This window comes from Fukomys damarensis, unplaced genomic scaffold, assembly GCF_012274545.1.
Source record: "Fukomys damarensis isolate Sample0158 unplaced genomic scaffold, DMR_v1.0_HiC HiC_scaffold_17, whole genome shotgun sequence".
NCBI classification, from domain to species: Eukaryota; Metazoa; Chordata; class Mammalia; order Rodentia; family Bathyergidae; genus Fukomys; species Fukomys damarensis.
In genome coordinates this window covers 81,247,825-81,264,211 of record NW_022900929.1, presented here as the reverse complement: position 1 = coordinate 81,264,211, position 16,387 = coordinate 81,247,825, and the positions used below count along the sequence as shown (strand labels likewise).

At 50.5% G+C, this 16,387-nt stretch overlaps 1 protein-coding gene across 1 annotated transcript in view; it reads right to left on the bottom strand.

Moving 5' to 3' along the window:
- Positions 1 to 16,387, bottom strand: part of Unc13c (unc-13 homolog C) — a 377,980-nt gene that overhangs the window by 96,569 nt on the left and 265,024 nt on the right. Inside the window, exon 20 of the mRNA XM_019205246.2 lies at positions 126 to 252. Coding sequence (XP_019060791.1) covers positions 126 to 252 — 127 coding nt within the window. The remainder of the gene's footprint in view (positions 1 to 125; positions 253 to 16,387) is intronic.

Below are 16,387 nucleotides of genomic sequence, written 5' to 3'. Positions count from 1 at the left end.
CGCGAGCTTCACGATGCAAATGTGTGGGACCCCGCCAAGGCGGGGGGCGAGGGGTCAGTGCCGCGCGGGCAGCGGCGGCCTCACAAAGCCGAACTGAGGAGAAACGGGGTGGGACCACTACTCACAGGGAGTACTCGGGGACCGCATCCTTGAAGGCAGGGAGGTCGCGCACGTACTCGTTATAGAACCACTTCACTGTGAAATGCAAATTCATGTACTCGGTGCTCTTGCAGAACCGCTGCCTCTGGTGTTCTGTAACAGAGGAAACCGAGCAATGAGCAGAGTCCGCCTGGCAGCAGCACCTCTATTCCAATCTGCCTGCACCGGCAGTGCCGCTACAGAAACGGCGCGGAGGGGCACAGGCAAAGGGAAGTGCTACAGGCAGACCTGACAGGTCACAAAAACCTGTTAGAACCCCAGCTCCCGCCCGGCGGCGCTGTGGAGCGACCGTGTGCCTCAGTGTGTCTTCCCGAAGAGGCTGGGCGTTTGGGTGTAGCCAGAGTGAGGCACCCTGACAGTCCCTGTCCTCAGCAAGCTCACGTCGTCCACCCTTAGCCTGACGTGAGCGGAAGAATTACGCTGTTTAGCATGGATAAAACAGGACTCAAACTAGGGGAACCACCAACAGACACAGGGATGAAGCAGGTGAGTCACTTCTCTAGCCTCGTCATTTCCCTTAAGGAGTGAAGAGAGTTGAAAAGGAAGCCAGGAGTGCTGGGGTGTGCACTCTGGAAGCCGAGCAAGGGAGGCGGCCCAGGCTACAGAGTGAGTCAAGGAGAGCCGAGCTGCAGAGAAAGACCCTGCCTCAAAAAAAAAAAAAGTTGAAAAGGAGCATGCTGGCTTCCCAAAACCTGACTGCAGAGGGACTTAAACCCCAATGGTATACAAAGGGCAGGATGCCCCAAAGCAACCATCTTCGACTTATATATCTGAACAGTAATGAACTCAAGGCAATTTGTCAGGGGAGGCAGGGGAAGAGAGAAACAGAAACAAGTGTTCACGGAGAAGCAAAATATAGACATGAAAGTGATCAACTCAGCTCTCCCACTAACCAGGACACAGACTATGAGGAAGATGCTCCATTTCAGGTGCCCCAAATTCATGCCACTGTCAAGGAGGACTTCAGGACCTCCGTCTCACCCTTCAGGTGACCACAGGCCCTTGGCTCCTCAGGAGGAAATCCTTGTCAGGTCTGCAGGCAGCAACACAGAGCTCAGGGTCTCAGCTCCTCATGCCGCCCCTGCCTCTGGGACCCCACATCGGCGCTGGGCCAGAGCCCAATATCCCCATCTTCCCTGGCCCCCGTCATGGCGCTGGCTGAGCCCACGCTGGGGAAAGCACACCGGCTCTGAGAGGGAGCAGCCAGAAAGGACAGGGGTGGGCTGTGGGAGAGCCGCGCCCTTCCGTCTTCCTGCCAGCCTGGCGGTTACCACCATGCAGGGCTAGCAGAGTGAGCCGTTACTGTGTCACTCACACCGTGCATACTTCAAATAAACTGTAATTAGGTCCTACGCACTACCAAATTTTAGTGTAAGAGACTATAATATCAGACTCAAAATATACTGGAAATGACTTTGATTTTCCCTCAAATTATTTCTGCTCAATGGTAGACCATGCTGATGAAATGGTATTAAACTCTGAGATATGAATGACTCCCAGAATTTATGTAGCCATCAATCCTCTAAAGTTTTAATGTTGGCAATAAAGATTCAAGTAGCTGGTTACAGTCACAAAATGAAGCATTTAATTAGCTTTCTAAATGGCAGTATACTAATTCTGTACAAAATTTAGTCTGAATTTTAGTGACAAATATGAATATTTTAGTAGCACAATAAAAATTACTTTCTTAAATTTATACAAGGAAAACACTTGGCAATTTAGAGGAATGCCACTGTTTTTTTAGTAGATAGTGCCTATTACCTTTTGCGTGGAAAGAAATGTGCTTTTTCCAGGTCACTATTTGTGCAAGGGGCTTCACGGGTGCTATAGAAACATATAATCATGGGCCAGCCGGTGTGGCGGGCAGGTGCAGTGCCAGAGACATCTGTGACACCTCAGTCTGTGACCGGCTTTGTCCCGGAGTCCACAGCGCACAGCGTTTCCAGCTACACCTAGGCATCCTGCTGGGTGTGGGCAGCAGGCCCCTCCAGCAGTGGACACACGGAGCTCTGCCACTCCCATCGCTGACGAGGCCCGGGGTGCAGTGTGTTCAGACACTTCACACACATGAACACACAGCATTGCTACCCAGAGACCTGGCTCCTACAATGAAAATGTGCCAGGTTACTGCAGACACCACACACACACACACACACACACACACATCTACCCCACATTCTGTGCATTCACAGGGACTGAGAAGTCAGTGCTTAGGAAAAAAGATTAATGTAAGGAAGAAGTCACAGGGCGTGTGGAGTTCTGCTCTGAATGTTAAAATGCCCGGCTCCTGAGGTTCACAGGGGCTAACTAGGGGGTCCTGCCCACCTCAGCCGTGCCCACAGACACCAGTGTGGGCGTAGGTTTTTAATGCTAAAACACGGGCCAGAGGGATAAGAGGAATGAAGCTGTGTGTGTGTGTGTGTGTGTGTGTGTGTGTGTGTCCGTGCATGCGTGCGTACAACTGCAGGTAACAAAATATTGTCCTGGATAACATTTAGGCTGAAAGAAACCACAAATACAGAGATAAAATCTACAATATAATCTATACCCTGATAACAAAATTTTACTTAAGTGGAAAATATTTTGAGAAGACTATATACAGCAATTATTTCAAAAATTAAAATCTACATTTTATAGCAATCTAGATAAAACAGTATGCATTGTATGGAATTAGGTAGTCTTCACTATACAGAAGGCCAGTGTCTCACAGCAAGGACACGGGTGGGTGGAGGCAGCTCAAATCATGGGCTGGGCCCGGCCCCGTGTGACCTTGAGTGACCCTTGCCGCCATGCTGCTGTATGCAGAGGGACAGAGAGAGACCCCGGCCCCTCTGGGACCCGGCACGACCCCTCCTAGGAACCTGCATCCCCAGGGGAGCGGCCGGATCTCTGGGGAAGAAGGGCTGCAGCCTGAACAACCCAACCCATCAGAGCCAGGCGACACGCTATGACTCTGGGGTTTTATGACAAAACACCAAATGTTTTAGAATTACGAGTTTTATAACATTTGGAGCATCTGTTGAGTGAGCTCTTCGCAGCTCATGTAAGAGATGCAACAACAATATTTAGATGCTACTGAATATGTATGTCAGGTCTGCCAGCTGGAGACCAATTGGTGACTGAAATAGCAGCGGCAGGGTCAGGCCAACTAGAGACGCGCACAGGCCCTGCGACCCACTGGCCAGTGAGAGCAGCTGCCCAGGGCCTGACCGCAGAGCGAGGAAGAAAGGTTCATCACCCGGTGCCCAAGGAGCTGGCGAGCGCCCCCAGGCGGCAGATCTTCTCAGTGCAGGCCACGGCCAGAGAGACGCGACTTCCCAGCTTCCAGCATCAGCACTGAACACTAATGATGTTGGTAATCTAAAAGAAAGTGTCTTGTTATCCATCGGTCCCTTTAAAAGTTTTTCTTTTAAGTAGACCTTTCCGGCCCTTTTCAACTGGTTAACTCCTGCTTGTTCTTGAAATCTCAGCTCAAAAATATGTTAGGAACGTTTTTAAATGCACAGTAAAGAGCATCTCACACCTCCAGAATGTTTTCTTGGTAGACCTTCAAATCTGTACCTCACCCAATGGCTGCTTGATGCTGAGTGGTGTTACAGTTATGCAGAACCCATGCTCTTGCTTCCCTGGGGCTGTTCTAACCGCATATGTACTGGCCCACTTTCCTTATCAGGCCATATGTCCTGTTATTATGCATAAAAGATACAGTCAGTCACCTACCTACAGGATGTCCCGGATTCTGGGAAACGCTGCTTGCCAGAGAAGTAACCCACAGAATATGAAACTAACAGCCTTCAAAATTACTTCCTCGTCTGCAATCAACTCCTATTACACAGACCTCAGCACATATCCGAGTGCACGCACGTCTGTTTCATAGGTGGCAGATCAGGTAAGAGTGGTGAAACATAAAAATTCATGTCATCAAACTTCAGAGTTTAAAGATAAGAAACCAGTTGGACACACGATTTCACGCATGGTCCATGCTACCGGGATGTGGTTGGATCTGAGATGCTGAATTCACAGCCTACAGAGCAGCGACTCTGCAAGTCCACAGAAACAGAGCAGCTGGGAGGGTCAGGGCTTCTGCAGCAGCAGAGGAGAAGAGGCTGGGCTGGTCCTCCAAACAGCCACTGCACATTTGCAAAGAGCTAGGACCTGACTGCCTCAATTACAGCAAAAGATGTGAGCTGAATGGAGTCAGGGTTCCCACCCTCCTGGACTTTGGAATCTCACAAAACCACAGTCACCAAGCCAGATCTGGACACGGCCCTCAGGCCTCAGACTCCTCCCAGGCAGCCAGAGGCCACTGACTCCACCTACGGAAAAAGCAGGAGGCAGCTGGCTGACCACCCACCTGGGGCAAGCACTCTCAGCCGATCCCTCTGGGAGGAAGCACAGCGTGGGTCCCCGCATCTGAGGGTCCCTTGGGAAGGCCTGGATCACACAGGTGATGCCTGCCCACATCCCAGCTGCTCCTTAGGGCCACGAGCCTGTGAAAGTCACCAACGCCATCCACCGCCCAGCAGGCTGCTCCGCACGGGATTCCCGAGGCATTGTCCAGCATCCACAGCCTCCTGGGTTCCTTCTTCCACAAAGTGGGAGGGAAATAAATGGGCTTCGATCCCTGTCAAGCACTTCTGCTCAGTTTGTGCAAATTTCAACTTTAAAACTTAGACTTACAAAGCAATGGCACAGAGCACGCGTGTGACAGGTCAGGCACCTCTTCCTTTAAGGATGTTTAGTACTGATTTACCTTGTGGGACACTGAGAAGCCCAATAAGCGAATGAACACAAGCAATTAGCTTATTTTAAAGATGTCCGAACTTATAGACCAAAGGTAGAATTCAACACGAGAAAAGCAGGCAATGATTAGTAAGAATAAAATTTTAGTTCTTTCCACTTGCCCAAGTTATCTGAAACCCTTGATAGCTGTTCCCCCCATTGGATTTGCTTATCAAACGCTAACCAAAGTGTGGATGACATTATCAGAAAAAAGTGAAAAGCTTTACCACCCTGAATGGAATAAAGGTCGATAAGCCACAATTCCTAAGAGAAGAATGAACACTTTATTTTCCTTATTCACAAAAAGGTGAATACTGATTCTGAGACTCCCACTTATCACAGCCAGGCAAGGAGAGGCTGGACTTGGTATCCACGGCGAGGCCAAGGCCCAGCCAATCACACACTGTCCCAGTGCCACACCCTCAGACTGCCAGCCTGCTTTGGCAATGGAGCATTTTAGCCGCAAGTGTACATTTCAACAAGTCACACGCCTTTCTTAACGATGGAAGGAAAAGCAGCATTAAAACTGTTGTTGAAGTCAAATCCCTTCCATTTTATGCACCACTACCCTCCCTTCACTTTGTGATACTGAGGACCTGACGCATTTCTGCCAGGCAAGGGCAAAATTGAAGAAGACCGAAAGCACTGCCTTCAATGATTCCGCACCAATTTCTCACAGAGGTGAAGAATAAGAATGAGCAGAAGATAAAAATCTGAAAGCAGTGGACTTGGGTCCAATTCCATTAAGCAAAACATGAATTAAAGTTACAAGTGACAAAGTACTCACAATACCAGGTATTTATTTATAACGGAAATTATCTATCTCCATTATGCTATACATGAATGAACTTGATAAAGAGAAATGATAGGAAAAACACCAGTTACACTGAACATTTCAAGGCTAAATATACCTGTGGAGTTCCATGAGTTAACGACCTGAAACTGCCTTTTATGGTGTATGAGAAATGACTGTCGTCGGCTGAGAGAAATAATGACTAATGCGGTGAAGGGGTCACTGTATTTTTTCAAAGACAAAGACATGGGAAATATGGGAGGTCTGTAAAAGCCTGATGCTCTAAACCGTTGCCCTCAGCGGCTTCTCTTCTTGCTTTAATCATCAAAGTTAGAAAGTGTGACCTTCCATTTAGCAATTGCCTGTCACTACCGCCTTGTTGGGCTGTGCTGTTCACCTCTGCTACTGTACGCGTCTCTGGGGAGAGGGGCAGGGACGTGGGGCAGCATCTGGCTTTGCCCCGAGCAGAGGGTAAATCTGGATCCCGTACTGGCACACGATGCTACACCTCTACTGAAGCACTTGGGGCCCCTCTCCTCCTCCTGCCACTGAGGTGCAGCCTGGACTCCTGGCGCTCAGGCAGGAAGCTGAGGGGAACTGCAGGACACAGAGGGCTGGGGCCCCACCTTGAGGGAGGGCGAGGCAACGTGAGGGTAGGAGGATGCTGTCACATCTCCTGCCCAAGGAAACTCACGGGAGCAGAGGGCATAGCCGACGGCGGTGGCACAGAACCCAGTGCCTGTGTGGACACGAACTGGGCACCACACCGCACCACACAGGGCGCACACACGCGGCCCATCAGCGGTGACCACTGCCGGGCCCTGTGTCTCTCATGTGGGGCCAGGCTTCCCTCCTGAGGCACTGAAGTAGACGCCCAGTGACAGCTGCTGCGCAGTCCCCAGGACCCAGGCAGAACCGGCCAGGAAGCAGCTCTCCATCACCGGGCAGCCTCGGGAGCGGCCAGGCCCAGGCAGAGGTAATTACCAGGGCCTTAACGTCCCACGCCACGGCGGAACACACCGGAGCAGCACGAAGGAGCACAGGCGGCGACGGGCAGAGCCCCGCACCGCCTCGCATATCTCCTCCAGCAGACGCCAGTCTTTTGTGAGGTGACCCAGTGAAGCTCAGGGCAACACATAAAAGTCACACTGCGCAGTGGCAGGGTCTGTGCAATACAGCGCTTTCCCATAGAAGTGCTTTGGTTAATTATCCCGTCAAAGTTAAAGGTGCAAATGTGCTTATACAAATTACGTAAACTTGTGAAAAACACATATTAAGTACATATGTCATTTCTGGTAATGAGTCTGGTAGTCCTAAAGTTCTTTGTGTTTCTTTGTGTCTTCCAAATTTCTTATAGTTGCTTTTCTCATTCAGAAAGATAATATTATGTATTTTTAACAGAGAAAGAAGAAAGCATCCTACCCTAGCTTCTGGAATTTAGTACAATGTTGTCTCCTACATCCTATGTATTCCAAAGATAAAACCGAGTTTCCAGGTTCCCGGTAGCTCGTGGGTTATTAATTTAGAGGCTTTCGGATGCGTCTGCCGCATGGCTTTCAGCTCCGGCTCTGGCCCTGAACCCCCTGTGCAGGGAGGACTGTCACCATCTCCCTCACCCTCCTGGGAGCGGCAGCACCGATCGAGCCTCTGTCCCAAGGCCTCAGAACCCAGCCGTGGACCGGGCTGACGTGAGTCTGAGGTTGGTCCTCCACCCGCCACTCAGCCGTTTGTTTTTATTCATCCTTCTGAAGTTGACGCCCGACAACGGCACCTACTTCTGAAGAAGCATGTGGTACTTCAGCACGCCCAGAGGCTATGCAGCTCTGGCTCTCCCAGCGCGGGACTGCCACTCTCCTTCCACTTCCTGGGCTCCGCCTGGGTGCCTTCCCCAGAGTCAGTGTGTGTGCACGTGTGTGTGCGTGTGTGTGTGTGCGTGTGTGTGTGCACGTGTGTGTGCGTGCGTGCGTGTGCCTGTGTGCACAATCTCCCCAGCGCTGATGGTGCTGCTCACATGAACATGTTCTCCTCATGTGGGAAAGGCTCTGTCCGAAGCACAGAGGGCAAGGTGCTCCTCTCCCCTGCTGCTTAGTCTCCTGCACAGCCCAGGTGAGGGACAGAGCGCGGGGACCACGGCCCGAGCACAGCTCAGAACGAGTGCTGACGTGGTGCCAGTTGCAATCTCCACCCCAGTCTTTCTTTGTTGCTAAAATACAGCGGACCCTCGAGTTAGGACCGGCCCAGATGTGAACAATCTGGGTTATGAGTGGAATTCTAGTTTTTATTTACGACCAGAGTCTCGAGTTACAATTCAGATGCCGGCTGCTTGTGCTTCTAGATGGTTCTAGACACAGACGTAACCCTTAGAGAGCTCTGGAAGGAACAGGACACATCCTCTCCTGTGAGGGGTTCCCTGGGAAATCCTGGGCCAGCATCTCTCTAAGGACCCTGAGATCGGCCTGTGTGCAGGAGAGACTCTGAAGGCCGTGCAGAGGAGCCTGAGCCTTCACGGACCAACTTGAGTTACAGGCAGCCCTTGGGAATGAACTGAGTTTGTAAGCCAAGGGGAGGGGCTGCTGTATTTTCACTGGCTGGGCATCAGCAGACTCCAAACAAACATAAAAATAGCTGCGCCTGTTTTTATCCTTTGGCTGCGTCCGCACATCTGCCTGTGTTTGCTGGACCTGCAATGACTTGGACTTAACAAGAAGATAACTAAGTTTACAAGTTTTACAATTAAAGTTCCAGTGGCTTGGATGATGTTCATTTGTTCCTAAATAATTTTATCTTCTTTCATATCCACAAGGGGCAGCCAGGCAGCAATTAGTATCTAGGCTGTGGCATCTACACATTTCTATTTCCTGTTTCAATTGAGTTCTTTCTAAACTAATTTTAAAAATGACTTGCAATTTGGTAGTTCTCCAAATTTTTTTCCTTCAGAGGCCACTAATAAGGAAGAAACATCCAGTCAAGATTTTATCACTTCTGTATTGTTTCCCTTATTTTCCCAGATGGACTTGGCGGAAAGATAAACGGCCGGAGGTAAGGGAACGGAAACAGACACAGGCTGAGGGTGAGGGCTGTGTGGGGACAGGAGGCCAGATGCGCCCGTGGACTACTCTGGGCCAGGTGCAGAGGCGGTGCAGGGCAGGTCTGAGATCGGAGGGACCCGGAGAGCCAGGGTGTGGGTGGGGACAGCCTGGGTGGGAACAAACAGATCCCAGAGAGGAGGCTCCGGGGAAGGAGTCCCACAGGGCACCAAGGGGGCACAGGCAACAAGCGTGCAGAGCCGGCTGGAGGGCAGATGCAGACGGAGATATCTAACAGACACGCATTTATCATTATCCGTGTGCTTGCAGGATTACTTATTATAAATAAACCTTGGCAAGCAGGGCCGTGAGCCTGTGCTGGTTCTCGTGTCTCAGCAAGCTGACCCCATGTGTCATCTCGACCCAAGGGCAGGTGAGGGTATTAATGAAAAAGTGAAATAGTAGCAGTGATTGACCTCTTTGGAGATGGTCTTCATCAGAAGAGAATTTCTGTGTGCAGTGTGGGGGCAAGGAACCCAATGCCAGCCCACACACCGGCTCCGTCCCTCCTTCTGGAGCACGCTGCTCAACACAGAGAGAACGTTCGGTTTACCTGGGCTCTGCTCTCAGGGTTTCAGATGTGGTAGACCCAGGTGGGGCCCGAGAATCTGCTTTCTACCAACTTCCCAGCCAGTGTGGATTGCCACACAGAGAGGAACCTGCTCGGTCCAGCAAGGGCCCAGGCTGAGACAGGGTTGGAGGGTCCTTGGAGATCATCCCCAGGACATTTGCACACATGGCCAGGCATGCATGTAGATTCTTAGTGTTTCTCTGGCGGTGGAGCCGGCATGTGGATTCGTGAAGAAGGCCTCCTGGTATGCTTCTCAGGGAGTACTGGGCTGGCAGGGCACATGTCGGAATAGGAATCTTGGCTATTCTGCTCATTGTGTGGCTGCAGAACAGCCTTCTGACCTTAGTCTCCTCATCCATAAAGGGGAACAGCTGAGTCTCCCTCACGGGGTTGGGGACCCAGTGAGTCCGTGCTTGTCTGTCACATGGTGCAGTGCTGAGAGGGTGGTTGGGAGAGAGTGGAAGGCACCTCAGCTTCCTCCACGTGTCAGGACTTTGGCTCCAGCGCCACACAAAAGGCTAACCCTGTCCTGACACAGCCTCTGCTGATGTCATCTTCAAAAGACCAGTGGGGCAGACACTGGCCAGCCAGAGCCTGCAGGCGGCACAGGGATCTCTGGCTCCTGGCGCCCTTGCCCTTCACAGCCTGAGACCAGCAGGCTGTGCCGCTCCCAGGCCTCGTGGTGCCCAGTGGCCTTGCCTTCCTCCTGCAGGGCTCGCTCTGGGAAAGCCGGGTCGGCTGACAAGGCCCCGGGAGCACCGCTGCTGCATGGACCCTGAGGTGACCTCGCCCGGGCCTCCACCTGCAGGGACGGCTGGAGGTGACGCGCATTCATTTCTGCTGGAGCCACAAGGTCGGGGAGGACCGGACCACTGCAGGAAACGTGGTGAGGGTGTCAGGGCCATGGCACTGTGAGCCCTTGTCCCACAGCTGGGTGCTGCAGCAGGCAGGGGAGCCATGTGCGGTGTGACTGGCCGAGCCCTGCCTGCTGCCTGTGGTCCCCGAGCCTCACCTGAGACAGGAGGACGCAGCTCGGCTCGGCAGTCAGATCCCAGCCTTGTCCTGAGGGTGCAGTCTGAGACCCGAGCCCCACGGCAGACAATGGCAGGAATCTGGGCATCGTTCAGCAGCACCGGGCGTGAGGAAGGAGCCTCCCACGCAAGCCGGGTGAGCCTGGAGCTGGGGAGGCGGCTCAGAACCCTCCCGGGGAGCCATGTCCAGGCGGAGGAGTCGCCCGCGAAGGCCCCTCAGGTCGGAGTCTGGTGCTGACAGACTGGGTCTCCGGGCTTCTGGAACTCTCTTCCCGGGACGCACCACGCACCACGCACACAGCCCCAGGGAAGCAGGCTGCAGGCCCGCACGCTGGGTCAGAACATGTGCTGCGCATCTGCTCACCACTGGCGAGTCCAGTTGGGGGTCCAGAGACACTCGACCGTTCCTGCTGTTCAGTCTCTTTCTGAGTTGGAGCAGAGTAAGCGGGCTAACTGCACACTTGTATCTGTCAAAGGGACACAGCACACCACTTGGGGCAAGACATTTTAACTGCCTTTTAGACAGGTGGAGGCTGAGAAGGACAGCGGCATGACAAACACTCCTGCATTCTGCATTTCCCCGCGGTCATTCAGAAGCTCAGGGTTCCAGCAGCACATCTGTAGATTCACCACGCAGCTCACCCGTCCTGTGCACCCCGAAATGCGGAACAAGTCGCTTCAGGCTAATCACCAGCGGTGGCGGCGGGAGGCGGGAGGCGGCACAGGTCCCTCCGTTCCTCCCTGTGTGAGAGAGGCTGTGTGTCCTGGGGAGTTGGTGACCTCTGCCACCCTCCCCTCAGGACGGGCAGTGGGCTCCTACTCTTCTGAAGGCGCAGTCAGGAGGAGACAGTGCACTGACTCCAGGTCACTCTCGTTAAGTCCCAGGCACCTGCACCAGGAGCTGCAGATGGAGCAGGTCCTGGCCACGGACAGGTGGGGAGAAAACGGGTGAAAACACCTGTGTCCCGGTTTCTGCTCCTCGTGCAGTGATGCGGTGGGTTTGATGGAGTGGCTTTCGATTTCATAGCCTGACAGCTGATTTTCAGTCACTGGCGCATGAAGTATGTTTGATGGCTAAAATTTGGCTCTGTTTCACCAAAATAGAGCTGTGCCATAGGCTCCGTGCGCCTTGCCTCCTGGTGTAAAATGCACGGATATGTAACACAGAGCCTTGGGCTAAGGGCTGACGCTAATAGTGAAAGGCATTCTGAGGAGCGGGAGCTTTCCCGTGCCGCCGTCCAAACATTAAAATGGACGGTGAGACCGATGAACAGAGTACTCGGACAGAGAATGACAGGAAAACAGAAACTTCACGACGAGTAATCCTTGCTTCTAATGTAGACGAACATAACTCAAGAGTAATGCAGCTAATCTATACATACACATTCCTTGCATGTTTTTAGTGCACTTTAGACTTTATTTACTCACTGTTTATTGAGCAACAACTTCCTGCTAGGCTAGGCTGAAGCACAGCGACCTAGTCCTTCTACTCAAAGAGCTTGTGATCTCACATGACTGCAAATGTCACTAGTAAAACCAGCCATTCTACTAAAAATCAAAACGTTCTAATCTCCAAAACATATATAAAGCATACTGCAGAATTTAATATGGCAAATACTGTTGTAAAATTTTACACAGATCCCCACTTAAATCCACTCTGATAAGAGCTGTAAAACAGAACTGGTAAAGCTAATATTCCCCTCTGTACACTTGGTTTGTGTGGTCTCATGGTGCAAAGATGCATCACATGTCTTAAAATGCACTGTTTTATTTTATACAAAAAAATGTGAACTTAAAAGGAAATTTATTTGCTTTGTCATAATTTGACTCTAAGACAAAAAAGAAAAAGGACTCACCTCAAATGCAGTATGTATTTATTTTTCCTCTTTAATAGGGGTTAAACCAAGGAAGGCAGGCCCTGTCTCTGGGGACAGGGTCCACTCTCCTCTGTTGCTGACCACCCCGGCAACTTCGCCTGGCACAGCAGGCTCAGAGCCTCCTTTCTCTCCCCAGTTGCAGGCAACAATCCAGTTACTTACATATGCACTGCACACAGTTCAGACTCGTGTGTGTGTGTGTGTGTGTGTGTGTGTGTGTGTGTGTTTTCTTGTCCATTCACCTATACATGGACACTAAGGTTGTTTTTGGATCTTGGCCGCTGTGATTAGTAATAAACATGGCAGTAGAGAGCTCTCTTTGAGGTACTAAGGCAGGGGACCTCAATATTGATTATGCCCAAACCAGGCTGTGAAGAGTGAACCCCACAAATGGCTTGTTTATGGAAGTGAGTTCAGTGGACGCCTACCTGCTGAGGTCAGAGCAACTCGCACCCAAATTCTGTTCCCACAGTTAAAAAATTCTGACTATGAGGACAAAGTTCTAATTACAACCATATATTTTGTCTATTCTGCTCCTAACTGGAGAATGCTTTGTCTTGCCCTTTATGAGCCTTGTGTACATTAACTTCCATAGAAACTGCACAATTGTGTATTCTCGCATGTAGTGCTGCCCTTGCAGTAGCCAGCTGTTGCCCCAGTTGATTACCAATAAAAATTTAGATGGACCAGTGCCTTTGCTGATTAAGCAGCATTGGCCCATCTTGGCTCCCCAGTTTCCTCCGTCTCTTTAGTTCTGTCTTTTAGTTTTTACTCGGCCTAGTGCCGTAGCACTGAGTAGGAGATCAGAACCTACTGCAGAGGCCTCTGATATACTGAGTTTCATCTCTGTAGTGTACAGACTCAGAGGTGGGATGGCAGCTGTACAATTTACAGTTCCCCCAGCTGGACATAAGGAATCTTTTCCTCACACCCTTTTCAAAGTTTCTCTCTTTTGTTTGGGTCACACCCTTCTTCAGAGGTATAAAGTGACAACTCACTGTGGTCTTAAATTTTCATGATAATTAGTGATGCTGGGCACTTTCTTATACAACTGTTGGCTACCTGCACGTCTTCTTTGGAAAAAACATCTACTCGGGCCCTTTGCCAACTTGCAATCCAGTTAATTCCTTTTTGGCATTGCACTGAGTTCTCTGTATGTCTTGGATATTGACCACTTATTGAACATGTGGTTTGCAAATGGATTTTCCTATTCCATAGGCCATGTTCCCATTTTGATGTCTTCTTTGCTGTGCACAAAATTTTCAGCTTAATGTAGTTTCACTTGCTTATTATTACTTTTGTTCTCTGTGCTTTTGGGATCAGACACACACACAAAATCACTGACGAGGCTGAGTGTGGTGGCACACACCTGTAATACCAGCACTCAGGGGCTGAGGCAAGAGAATCACCTCAAGTTTGAGGTCAGCCTGAGCTACACAGTGAGTTTAAGGCCTGCCAGAACCACATAGTGAGGCCCTGTCTCAAAACAGTGATGACCATAACAATCACTTCCAATATTAAAGCCAAGGAGCTGTTCCCTGTTTTCTTCAGGAATTTTTAGCATTTCAGGACTTACGGTTAGGTCTTAGTCCATTCAGGGCTGATTCCTGCTGTAATGGGAAGGCAAGATTTCTCCACATCCCTTTTCATATTAATGCAGTTTCCATCACTGTGGAGAGTTCTTTTCCTCTTTGTGCACCCTTGGTGTCCTTATCAAATGTCATCCCACTGTGTGCCTATGAGGTTATTTCTGGGCTCTCTGCTCCAGTGGTTTAAGTCAGTGTCTTTTAAAACATGCTAAATACTGCTTTATTTTGATTACTAATTTTATTGATTCTGAAGTCAGGATGTGTGACACCTCTTGTTTTGTTCTTTTGCTTAAGGTTGTTTTGCCTGCTCAGGGTCTTCTATGGTTCTACACGAATTTTAGGATTTAAGAAATGTTTCTATGAAGAATGAGTGTGGGCTTTTGATAAGGACTGCACTGAGCCTGCAAATTACTTTAGATTGTATGAATATTTAAAATATTACTTCTTCCAGTCCTCCAGCAGGGCTATCTTCCCATTTTAATTGTCTTCCTTAATTTCTTTTATCAGTATGTTACAGCTTTCAGAGTAGAGACAGAGAAGGTATATCAGTTAGATCTAGGGAGATAATACTAATTGTGGACATTAGTAATCCTTTTCCACCAAAAGAGGAGGATCTGGATAAGCTGATTTGAGATAGTGTTCCTGAACACCAGCAGGTGAGCTAGAAGGACGTGTCGCATAGCACACCTACCAGTGTGAGGGAGCCAAAGACAGTGTGAGGGGAGCAAAAAGTTGTTAAGGAAGGGGCTGGAAGAAGCGACCCTAGAGAAACTCCTGGGGCAGTGGGGCGGCTCTGCTGTAACCAAGGTGTCCAGCAAGACCAAGAGCCGGACCCCGCCTCTGTGATTTCCTTATCTTCCTGGCCACGGGGCCAATGGCAGTTGGAGACCTGTATTTGGTGAAGGGCAATGGAGAGAGACTGCAGTGTGTTTAGAGAAGCCATTAACAGAAGTGCAAGGCGGGGAAGCATCTGCAGGAGGAATCAATGCGCAGACCTTTGCACGGCAACGGCAGGCGGCACTGGGCAGCGGACAGCAGTGCACGTTTGGGCAGAGAGGTGAAGAGAAGCACAAGCCAGGCCGAGCGTCCTTACCAGTGGTGGGTGAGGTGTCACCTGAGCACAGTGACCCAGGTGGCGACAGAAGATGAGGAGCCAGAGGGGAACACAGCTCCTCTCTGTGGCTCAAGGCCCCGGTGGCTGCTCTCCCTGGGGCTCTACCACCAACCGTCACCTGCCCACCATAGGACTTTGTTGGAAAGCAAGAAAACCCACCCACCCCACCCCAGGAGATAAAACATTATCTCAAATTTATACTAGAGTGCGCACCAGGGTCTAGGAGCATTGCTCCACCAGGCTGCACTAACAGGTTAGAGATGACTGTTGTACGAACTACAGTTTACTCCACCTTTGCCTAAGTCAGTTAGGGAAGGCAGTCATTTTTAACCTTTTCAACTGTTAGTGACTCCTAATTTGTTTTCAAGGATTCATCTGAGAATTTTACAAATGTAGTAGCCATCCTGTGTCACCCTGAAACTTCATAATATGACCTGAAGCTCAGCCGCAAACCTGCTTATCAGTGTTTTGAAGAACCCCATGAGCTGGCTATAAACTGTTCAGTAGAGACCGCCTGGATCCCTGTGGACCCAAACTGCCACTGGCCACCGGCTTGGAGTCTCACAGGACAGACTGGTTACATAGGTGAGGTGCTAGGCAGGAAGCTCCAGACTTAAGAACTCCAGGAGGCCACAGGATGACAGATGCAGTGCCTGCAGTCCTTTGCAATCACCAGTGAAACATTTCCCTCACTTAGCCGCATCTAGACAGCGACGGTGAGCCTTTCAGAGCTCTCAGTGATACAAACAGCCCACTGTGGCACGCTTGCTGTAGGTTTGCCATGACTGAGACACTCCGAAGATGCTATAAATTGTCCCAAGTTCTTATTTACTAAAGATTTTAATCCTCGATATTATCACAAGGCCTCACGTCCACTAAGCGCTTGTTCGGTGCTAGGGAACTGTCCCGCTACACCCCGTGTCTCTCTCCTTACACCTTTCCAAGACAGGAACTTTTGTCTCTAGTTTGCAAGGGAGGAAACAAAAGGTTGGAAATATAGCAAATGTTCCTGACACAGCTAACACGGGAACGGCGAGTGGCCAAGTGTGAGCTCAACCCTGGTCCAAGTCACTGCTAGGCCCTGATTGGTACTTGAGGGGCAGACCGCAGAAACCTTTCAATAAATCTGCAAAGATCCTACCAAGCCAACTCCTTTTCAGGGTCAGCCAGACCTTTCACCTGAAACTTCTCTGCTTCTAGTGTTGCTCCTCTTGCAAGACCCTCATTTCTTAACATGCAAGGTAACGCAGAGAGCCGCTCAGGTCAGGGAGCCAGAGCAGGAGAAGCAGGCGTTGTCGGAGCGGAGGAAGCAAAGCGCTGTCTGTTGAGCCTCAGTGTTGGGAATGTTGGACCTGTGCTGGGGTGCAGGGAGCCAGGGGGCAGGG